Here is a 10449-nt window from a genome sequence, read left to right as displayed (position 1 = left end):
GACGTACTTCCTCCAAATGTACGTCACTTCCGCTATCAAACTCAGCACTTCTTCTATCTTTATTTAAACTGTTCTTTAGTTAAATTGCACTTAAAATACAAAATATTGTGAAAAATTGATTTTGGTTTTCGTTAACTTTTTTTTATCTAAAATTTTCCAGTAATTAGAATTGTGTTAATGGAATAATCATGAATAGTTTTTAACAGGTATACCAAATAAAACATGTTCTCTTTTAAGATCAGAATTATGTCAAATTTACAAAACAACCAGTAATTCTACCAACAAAGCATTATTATATTTATCGTAAAATAAACAAAAGAAGCTCATCTGTTTTAATGTCTTTGTCACAGTAAGAACAACTGTTTAAATCAAACATTCAGCCGGACCAAGGTACTTTGGTCTAGCAGCAGGACTTTTACCATTAAGTGTTTTGAAGAATTACAAAATGTTGACAAAATTGAGTTAGATGAAATGGATATAGTTCTTTAATAATAATAATAAAAAGTGTTATTGTGCAGTTCTGCAGTTTTATATTAGCATTGATAGTTTGATTGTTCATCAAGAGTGAGGAAAGAGATGTTTAAATCATTTCAAAGTAATCTTTAAGACAACATAATGATAAACCGAGGGGTTGCTTGTATTCACAAGAAGAGTCTTTTTTAGTCCATTAAAAGGATTTAATTAAAGAAGGATGACACCAAAGTTATCAATGTTGCTTTATTTGTCAGTTCAGCTACACATTTTCACATCGAAATAGGAAATTACACATGCTAAAATATATAGGCTAAAATATGATAATTAAGGTGTAAAATAAAAAGTAGAAAATTGTAGTTGATATAACAGTGAATAAAAACACAACAGAGAGATCAAAAATAACAGTGGAGTTCTCAGTGCAGCCAAGTAGCTTATAGATGGTTTAAAGTGGCTTCATGTCACAGTCCTGATGTCACTGTTCAGTCCAGTTTAGTGTTTAGTGACCAGGGCTTGTGTTTGCAGTGGCAGAGGCGGGAGGGAGGGAGGGCAAAGCCGGTAAAGAGTTCAGCTTCCTGACAGCTTGATGGATGAAGCTGTGCTTCAGACTGATGGTCCTGGTCCCCAGACTGCTGGTTCTGGTCCTCAGACTCTGCAGTCTCTTCCCTGATGGCAGCAGACTGAAGGAGGTGTGTGACGGGTGGGTGGAATCGCTCACAATGCTGATGGCTTCGCGGACGAGGCGGGTGGAGTCGATGTCCTGGAAGGAGGGGAGAGGGACACCAACAATCTTCTCCGCTGCTCTCATGATGCGCTGGAGGGTTCTGCGGCAGGAGGCGGTGCAGGAGCCATTCCACACAGTGATGCTGCTGGACAGGACTCTCTCTATGGTGCCTCTGTAAAAGGTGGACATTATGGGGGCCCTGGTTCTGGCTCTTCTCGGTTTGCTCAGGAAGTAGAAACGTTGTGTTGCTTTCTTGGCCAGTGATGTGGTGTTGATGGTCCAGGAGAGAACTTGGTGATGCTCCACATGTAACATGATGTTAAGAGGAGTATGCTGGGTGTGCCGTTTCTTGAAGTCTACAACAATCTCCTTAGTCTTCTCCATGTTCAGAAAGAGATTGTTGACACTGCACCACCTGGCCAGGCTGCTGACTTCGCTCCTGTAATTTGTGTCATCTCTGTTGCTAATGAGAGACCCACCACTGTTGTGTCGACCGCAAATTTGATGAAGAGGTTGGAGCTGTGCATGGCTGTGCGGTCATGGGTCAGCAGGGTGAAGAGAAGGGGGCTCAGCATGGATCCTTGGGGGGACCCAGTGTTTAGAACAATGGTCATGGATGTTTTGCTGCTGACCCGTACTGCCTGTGGCATTTTCAGATTTATTAAATAGTTCCCCAATCTTTTTATTTACTTTCCATTTTTTTCACAGAATTAACATATATAATATATCTATATAATAGGTCACGTGTAACGTTGTTAACACTTGTTTGTTGTTTGTGTTAATGATCTTGTTATTATTGATGTTTTTATTATGGCATGTTGATAAGTGTAATTGTAAATGTCTTGTGAATATATGGAAGTGTTTGTCTCCTTGTCAATTCTTGTTATTAATGTCGCCCCCCCCCCCCCCCAAAAAAAAGAAAATTCTCATATGTATATACCTTTGTTTTTATTTATGTATGTGTTTACTGACAAATGCCTATGTTTGTTTCTACTTATATACAGTATATGCCTTGGTACTTATACATCTACGGGTCTACGTATTTATGTTTGTATATTCTTACACAGTATGTCATGGATCTACAGATATATATGTGTATCTATCTACTTATATATGGTTCTATGGCTCTGTTTATATATACAGTATGTAATGGATCTACTGGATATATGTGTCTATCTATCTAGGATCATTGATTCACTTTTAAATGTCTATGATTCTACCAATAGATAACAATATATCTTTATTGTTTATCTCTGCCATGAGTCTGAGAAGAGGAATATGCGCATGCGCAGAGTTGCTCACACTAAAGTCAATTTCCGGGTTAAGGTTGACGAGGCTTCTCTCGTTCTTTGTTTTCTAGTTTGTATTATTGTAGACAACAGCAAAACAGTTATAGTGACAGTGCGGGTCAGAAAAACTATCTGTGTGGATATAAAAGTGTCTTATGGTTGAATTTAAACTCGAGGACCTTGTGACCGGAGTGATGCAACATGGCAGCCGCGGCTGTCAGACGCTGCTTTCTGTCGGCGCTCCGGACTCGAACCCGGGCTCAGAGCCGGGGACTGGTGTTAGTGAGCCGGGCGTGTGAGCTCAGTGGGGGAGAGGGCCACGTGGGGCTGGACAGCGGGGCTCACGGCGGGGGCGGGCGGCACGGCGGCGGCGGGGGGGGCGGCGGCGGCTGCGGGGCGCCGCTGCTCGCCTCCGTGTCGGTGTGTGTGGGGCTCTGCGGCTCCGCGCTGCTGGACGACCACAGAGGAGGAGGACCGGAGCAGAGATCGTCCCTGTCAGGGAGACTTTGTGGAGGACCGGAGCAGAGATTCCCCTTCCCGGAGAGACTGATCGATGGCCTCCTGCCCTCCGCTCAGTGCGCAGCCCCGTTCAAACCAGACAGCCCCCGATATAAATACAACTTCATCGCTGATGTGGTGGAAAAGTCCACGCCAGCGGTCGTTTACATCGAAATCTTGGGCAGGTGAGTTGATAATAGACACACAATCATTTGCTCTAAATGACACTATAGTTTTCAGAACTTGTTTTAGTTCATTTTGCACTTTTTATTTTATTTTATTTATTTACAAATTATCTGAAATTGATTTGAAGAGAGGTGAGAAGTCACTAAAATCTTGTGAAGGAAAGTTCTCTATTAAATAAACAATTCATTATTAAATCTTATCTAGTCATCCATCCAACCATCTATTTATAATAATCCAACATCTATTTTCTATGAATACACAAAACAATACATGCCTAGTTGGTTTAAAATGTCTGAAAAGGGGATGAAGTAAAACTGATTTAATATTCTTCTATATTACTCAATAGTCACATTTTCTAATCCTGCTTCTTGAATCTTATGTGAAAAGAAGAACTGTATATCTACAACACTACTCAGAAAGTTTGGGCCATTCAGCTCTCTGGTGAGGATGAACCTAAAATCCACTGTCGCCTTTCCACATAAACTTAATGTGACTTTCTCTAAACTTTAATGCTCATGTGTTTTAGTCTTTTTTTTTTATACAACTTGCTGTTTTTAACCAGGAGCTTAACGGAAACATTCACTCCAGGTGTTTGATCCAGGAATGGATCGCTAAATGTCCCGGTTCAATTTGAAAAGGTATTCAGCCAGTCCTCGTCATCATGATGTTCACATTTTGACATCTCTAAAATTCCTTTGACTCCCAAGTTGGATTTTTATTTAGTTTTGTGTCAACAAAACAATTGATGTCGTGGATTTCATTGTAGAAGTCTTGTCATACATGTCACGCTGCATTCTGGTGGATTGTGTGAGTCCATTTCCCCGCACAAGAGCTGCACGCGTGCGTCAACTCATTTTCCAGAGGTGCTTCCTGTCCATAAGATCACAACAAGGAGCTCAGCCCTGTTCACTTCTGCTCGGTTCTTTCTTCTCCTCCACAACGTCCAGCAGATACCGCCCTCAGGGGTCTCCCGCGTTTTCACAGAATGTTAAAAACTACTGTTGCACAGGTATTGTCTGGAGTTTGAGAGTGACTGGGACGATGAGGTTCACATGCAGATGTTTGCCGTATGGGAGGTTGTCCAGGAATCTGTGGGCTTTAGTCCACCAGAGCTTTGCAGTGAGAAGTGGTTGGGTTGAGAGGGTGCAGAGCAAAACCTATCGGACTGAGCGACTACGCCAGCAGGAGCATGGCCAGATGCTTGGACAAGCTTTTTTTTTTTCCCACAAAAACATTGTTTATCAGGCACTCTAAATAGGACTGAACGTTTTCATGTACATCTGTACTTTATGTGAACAGATGAACTCTTGAAGCAGAAATGTGGCACTTTAGAGTGAAACCTTTTCCTTATAGACAAGGACATGCAGCGCCCCGACCAGACAATCAGCACTTTTTAGACCACTTGCAGAAGAACTTACAACTGTAAATTTCAATCCCAAATTGACATGATAAAGTAAATATTTGCATGTGTAGAAATAATGTTCCAATTATATTGAATAAAATCTTACTTTCTTCACCATTTCTACTTTAAAAAAAACTCTGTAAATTGTATTATTTTGTCACTGGGTTTCTGTAAAGATAGTATGCACACAAATGTTTTACATTTTATTTTAAAAAAAAATGTGATACTCAGATTATTGTACAGTTTCTTGCAAAAGTAGTAATGCCCTTTGAACTTTTCCACATTTTGTCACATTACAACCACACATGTAAATGTGTTTTATGAGACAGACAATGTGAAGTGGAAGGAAAATGATAGACGCTTAAAATGCTTTGACAGATAAAAAACGGAGAGGTTTGTCGTGCAAACGTATATATATATATATATATATATATATATATATATATATATATATATCCCTTTACTCTGATCCCCATGTGGAGGAAGGAGCTCTCATGAGATGAAACCAAAACGGAACTGTTTGGACTGAATGCAGATCACGATGTGGTAGAAAGCTCGAACTACACCCCCCCGAACACACCCTCCCCACTGTGAAGCATGGTGGAGGCAGCATCATGTTGTGGGGCTGCAGGGAGGCTGTTCGGAGGTGATGGAGACGAATGCAGGGCGATGCTGTGGGGAAACATGTCAAGAGTCTGTAAGAGACTTGAGACTGAAGGTTCGCCGGACGACGACCGGAAACTTGCTTTTCGGTTGTTTTGTTGATTTAAAAAAAAAAAAGAAAGAAGTGAAAACCGTGTCTCACTTTCCTTCCACTTCACATTGTGTTGGCCAATCACATAAATAAAATACATTTACATTTGTGCTTGTAAAGTGAGAAGTTGAAGCCGTTTGAGTACTTTTGCAAGCCACTGTGTAGAATTCATTTAATTTGACTATTAATATATATTTGTTATGTCGAGAAAAACAGTTTCCAGCGTCACTAACATGGCCTACTTCACTCATTGGACTAATCGCCCTTCCTCCACGGTGACCTGACCGTCTCATTGTTCCTCTGCGTGGGATAATAAATCACCTTTTCATTGGTCACAGACATCCGTTCTCAGGGAGAGACGTGCCGGAGTCCAACGGCTCCGGTTTTATCATCAGCAGCGACGGTCTGATCGTCACCAACGCCCACGTCGTGGCCAACAAGAGAGTCGTCCGCGTGAAGCTCACCAACGGAGACACGTACAACGCCACCGTGCAGGACGTGGACCCCGTGGCCGACATCGCCACCATCAAAATCGCCGCCAAGGTCACAGACTAACTGCAGTCATCTCTGTTTGAAGAAATGGATCGTGTTTTCCGCCACAGGCGGAACAAAACACTCGTGAAAGTCCAAAATGTAGAGAGTGAAAATATTGCAATCTGTCAGCAGATTTAACTGGAAGCTGAAATTGTCACCGATTGTTTTGATGGAAATGTGGAGAAGAAGTCGGATCTTCTACCGTTGAATTAAACCGTGACCCTTCTCTGGCGTGCAGAAGCCTCTCCCCACGCTCCACCTGGGCCAGTCATCTGACGTCCGTCAGGGGGAGTTCGTGGTGGCGATGGGAAGCCCCTTCGCTCTACGGAACACCATCACCTCCGGCATCGTCAGCTCGGTGCAGAGGGGCAGCAAAGAGCTGGGCCTGTCCAACAGCAACATGGACTACATCCAGACGGACGCAGCCATTGACGTGAGTGTCCAGCTGTAAGTTTGTTTCTAACGCGTCACTTCAGGAGTACAGATGTACTGCCACTTGGACGCGTGATGGTTTTTAACAGCTGATCTGTCTCTGCAGTTTGGAAACTCAGGAGGTCCCCTCATCAATCTGGTGAGTCCCCACCCGGACTGTTGACAGAAACGTAGGATTACTGTGATCGGGCGTCTCAGGATGAGTAGCTGGAGTCGTACCTCCGCTGCCGGCGGCCACGATGAAGTCATAAACAAAACCCAGCCTGAGTCCTTCTCGGTTCCTCTGTGTAGGACGGGGAAGTCATCGGTATAAACACCATGAAGGTCACTGCGGGAATCTCCTTCGCCATCCCATCTGATCGCCTCAAACATTTTCTAGATCAAGCGGCCAAAAAGAAGAGTAAGAACCAAATCCTAACCAAATCCCCCCCCGGGGGGGAAGTTACAGTTTCTCACACGGTCTCTGTTTCTTCAGGTTCCAGGTTTGGTGAGTCAAAGCGACGGTACATTGGCGTTACGATGCTGACGCTGACTCCCAGGTAAATGATTCATCCCACTTTTGGTTTATTAATCGATTCACTCAAGTTCACTGAACATGAAGGAATAATAAAGGAAAACAACCTGAAAGATTAAATTATGTTGAGGTCGTTTGACGGGAAGAGTTTGAGTTGAAATTTAATATTTTAGAGGTGGGGGAGGTTCTCGAGGTGGAGCAAGTTCTTGTGGTGGAGCAGGTTCTAGAGGTGGAGCAGCTTCTAAAGGTGGAGCAGGTTCTCAAGCTGGGGGTGGTTCTAGAGATGGTGGGAGGGGTTCCAGAGGGAGAGCAGGTTCTAGAGGTGGAAGAGGTTCTCAAGGTGGAGCAGGTTCTAGAGGTGGAGGAGGTTCTAGAGATGGTGGGAGGGGTTCCAGAGGGAGAGCAGGTTCTAGAGGTGGAAGAGGTTCTCAAGGTGGAGCAGGTTCTAGAGGTGGAGGAGGTTCTAGAGATGGTGGGAGGGGTTCCAGAGGTGGAGCAGGTTCTAGAGGTGGAGGAGGTTTTAGAGATGAGGGGTGACAGGATGAAGGTTCTAGGGGAGATCAGAGAAAAGGGAATTGCGATGGTCCAGGCAGGAGGTGACTGGACAGCTGTGATGGTGCCGGTGGGTGAAAGGGAGGTGAAGAACCTCGTTCAGTTTGAGGAACCTCTGGAACCAGGTGGAGAGGTGGAGCTGGGCATCGTCTGTGTAAAACTACGCTTGATTCATGGAAACATGGCGAAGGTGGAAGAGAGAGAATAAAGAGGATGGGGCCGAGGACAGAGCCCTGGGGAACACCGCGAGAGACGAATGTAGAAGTTGTTATTGTGAATGAAGGGATCCCAGCCTGAAACGTCCTTGGTATTTATTCTCGGGGTCTGAACCCTGGTGTCTTTGTTCTGTGTCGTCAGCATCATTGCTGAGTTGAAGCTGAGAGACTCGACGTTTCCAGACGTGACACACGGCATCTTCATTCACAGAGTCGTCATCGGCTTCCCGGCCGACAGGTAAACGGGATGTGCTGCCATTAGACCCGCACAAAAAATAGAATATCTGAAAAAAATCCACTGCTTTTATGCTCGTAACAGAGTAAAAAGTTTGAACAATTTAAAACTTAAATGTGTGGATTGAACACCTGAATTCAATGATTTGTGGAGCTGAAACTTTTGGCAATAGAATTTGATATGTTCCTTTATAATAGTGAGCTGATGTGACAAAGTATTCAATCGTCTGCAGGTGTTGTTTGTAGTCAGTGTCTGATCTGTTGTTTCAGAGCTGGCATGCTGCCAGGAGACGTGGTGGTGGAGGTCAACGGGGTCAAAGTTGAGTCCTCGGAGCAGTTCTACCAGGCCCTGCAGGGCAGCGGGAACATCAGCATGGCGGTGCAGCGAGGGCGAGACAGGATTCATCTGCAGATGACTCCCGAGTCCACAGAGTGAAAGTAATCCCACTACTTTAATCTGCTGACTTCACGTCCGCACAGCGGACAGACGAGCAGGCGGTCAGCTTGTTGTTAAGAAGAAAACTGTGAATATGTCAAATAAAATGTTTGTAGGAGAATAAATGTGGAATAAAGTATCCATCCAGCAGGTGGAGCCATGACGCAATAAAACTATTTAAAACATTAAAAGTGTCATTTTCTCCTGTTTTGATGAACAGTGAACATTCATACAGTAACAGGGATTCCAAGTATCGTCTTTAAATGTTCCAGAAGTAGCTACCATCTGTTAGAATACAGTAATCACTGTCAACTGTGCAAATAAGAATACCAAGTGTGAAACTGGACGTTCATTAATTTTTTTCAAAAGAAATAACTTCAGCATAAAAAATAATACAATGATGCCGGTAACGCGTTGGATCAAACTGGACATTTTTCTGTGGTTGATTTCACGAATTATCAAAGAGTATCATTTATCATTTGACTCCCTGAGTTTGATTTTTAGTTTATTAAGCTTTCTAAATGCTCTCGAGATTATAAAGAGTTCATACCTTTAAGTTACCGCATTTAAAAGAAACGTTGAGGTCATTTAGACAAACGTTCAAACAACTTCCTGATCCTGTGATTGTTTAGCTGAACACCTTTATTGATCAAATATAAACTAACCAGTGACCAGAGCCAACCTTGATATGAGAGGAGGACAGCATGACAGTTTCTATGTTCTTGTAGGTTCTACTTTTGTCCACCAGTCGGCGACGAGGACCCTTCAGCCGTTTAGATTTCCAACCACTGCAAAATAATCCTGCAAAAACATCACCATTGATGAATCACTGTGGAAAACAAATCATTTTTATGTGTGCATATTTACACGTTGCTGTTTGTAACTTTATTCAACGATGTAGTGACACAAAGTCACCACCAGACTCTTTCATTCTTCCTGGTTTGATTCACCATGTGCAACGTTGAATTCAGTTTTATCTGTAACTTTAGTTGTTTTTTTAATACACACAGAACATAGAGCAACATGAGCAGTAGAACAGTGTCACAGTACATCTCAGTTACCAGACATTATTTTCCACTATATCTCCAGGCACTTTACATTCTTGTGGTATTTGGTAAAAGGGATTATTTTGTACAGCAAGCTGAGTGTGTTTCATCACTTTACACAGGTAATGTATGTGTGTGTGGGATGAGGGAGCAATGGGGGTGAGCTCATATCTGAAAGTACAAAATACCATTAAGTATGTCCATTTTGCAATATACTACTCCTTTTGCAGGTGTAGTGAGAAAGTCAGTTTTTTCATCTCAAATCTCCTTGATAACTTTTATCCAGTTATCTAGTGTAGGTGCATCTTTCTGTAACCATTTAACAACCTATTGGCTGTGAGTTAAAACAAAAACAACAAACACTGAATAAGAAAACCCACTGGATTCATATTCACATTATATTTCCATCTCTTTAAAGTTCACATCTGCTCATACAAGATTTTTAATGTCACATTTTCAAAAAAAGCCGTCGTATTCGTACTAAGAAATGAAACAAGCTTCTCTAAGATTCAATATGCAACCAGGGGACTGTTTGTCAGCTTCTCTCTAGTAACACAAATGGACACCAGATTTATTTTAACCTTCTATATTTTGTGACAAACAGTGTCGAGGGCTCCAGCACTTCCGGTTGGACCCCAAGACGTTCCCAGGCCAGCCGAGAGACATAGTCCCTCCAGCGTGTCCTCGGTCTGCCCCGAGGCCTCCTGCCGGAGGGACATGCCCGGAACAGCTCCCTAGGGAGGCGTCCGGGGGGCATCCCAAACAGATGCCCGAGCCACCTCAGCTGCTCCTCCCGATGTGGAGGAGCTGCTCCTCCCTGGGATATGAATAAACAGCATTTCAATTCGTCTGTGTGAATCTAGAATTTTCATATCTTATAAAAAAGACAAACTTGAATTTCTTTGACTGTATATAATTCTTACATCTTTTAATATGTGATGTGCCAAAAAATGTCATTTGTAATATGTAAAGATGTTCATGTTAATGTCCAGAGATTCAACGATAACTGATAAATAATCTGAAGCTCAGACAATTGAAAACTCTACATATATTGTTCTATTTATCGTTACCATCCTGCTCTCACATCTAATCCTGTTTATTCCTTCACATCATCAGTGGATTTGTAGAATTTACTGGTTAATCAGTAACTTAGAAAGAGGAA

General features: G+C 42.8%; 1 protein-coding gene across 2 annotated transcripts; it reads left to right on the top strand.

The window, feature by feature from the left end:
* The first annotated feature begins 2491 nt into the window (after positions 1-2491).
* LOC308120316 (serine protease HTRA2, mitochondrial) lies at positions 2492-8428 on the top strand. Of its 2 annotated transcripts, XM_080480849.1 has the most exons (8): positions 2492-3167; positions 5663-5867; positions 6097-6291; positions 6397-6429; positions 6582-6690; positions 6766-6829; positions 7714-7809; positions 8076-8428. In XM_080480849.1, exons 1-8 carry the CDS (start codon positions 2686-2688, stop codon positions 8239-8241), a joined length of 1350 nt encoding a protein of 449 aa, XP_080336975.1. In that variant the 5' UTR covers positions 2492-2685; the 3' UTR covers positions 8242-8428. The 2 variants fall into 2 exon arrangements, with proteins under 2 accessions (XP_080336975.1, XP_080336974.1); XM_080480848.1 differs by having other exon boundaries at positions 2570-3167; positions 6582-6829.
* The last annotated feature ends 2021 nt before the right edge of the window (positions 8429-10449 follow it).

Source organism: Lipophrys pholis (assembly GCF_963383615.2).
Source record: "Lipophrys pholis genome assembly, chromosome: 14".
NCBI classification, from domain to species: Eukaryota; Metazoa; Chordata; class Actinopteri; order Blenniiformes; family Blenniidae; genus Lipophrys; species Lipophrys pholis.
This window is presented reverse-complemented; position numbering and strand designations above follow the sequence as displayed.

Bases quoted from the DNA above. Each gene is read 5' to 3' on its own strand.
- LOC308120316 (XM_080480848.1), top strand. From the start codon at position 2,686: ATGGCAGCCGCGGCTGTCAGACGCTGCTTTCTGTCGGCGCTCCGGACT. The intron at 6,292-6,396 runs GTGAGTGTCCAG...CTGTCTCTGCAG, and splicing joins AGACGGACGCAGCCATTGAC to TTTGGAAACTCAGGAGGTCC. The intron at 6,830-7,713 runs GTAAATGATTCA...CTGTGTCGTCAG, and splicing joins ATGCTGACGCTGACTCCCAG to CATCATTGCTGAGTTGAAGC.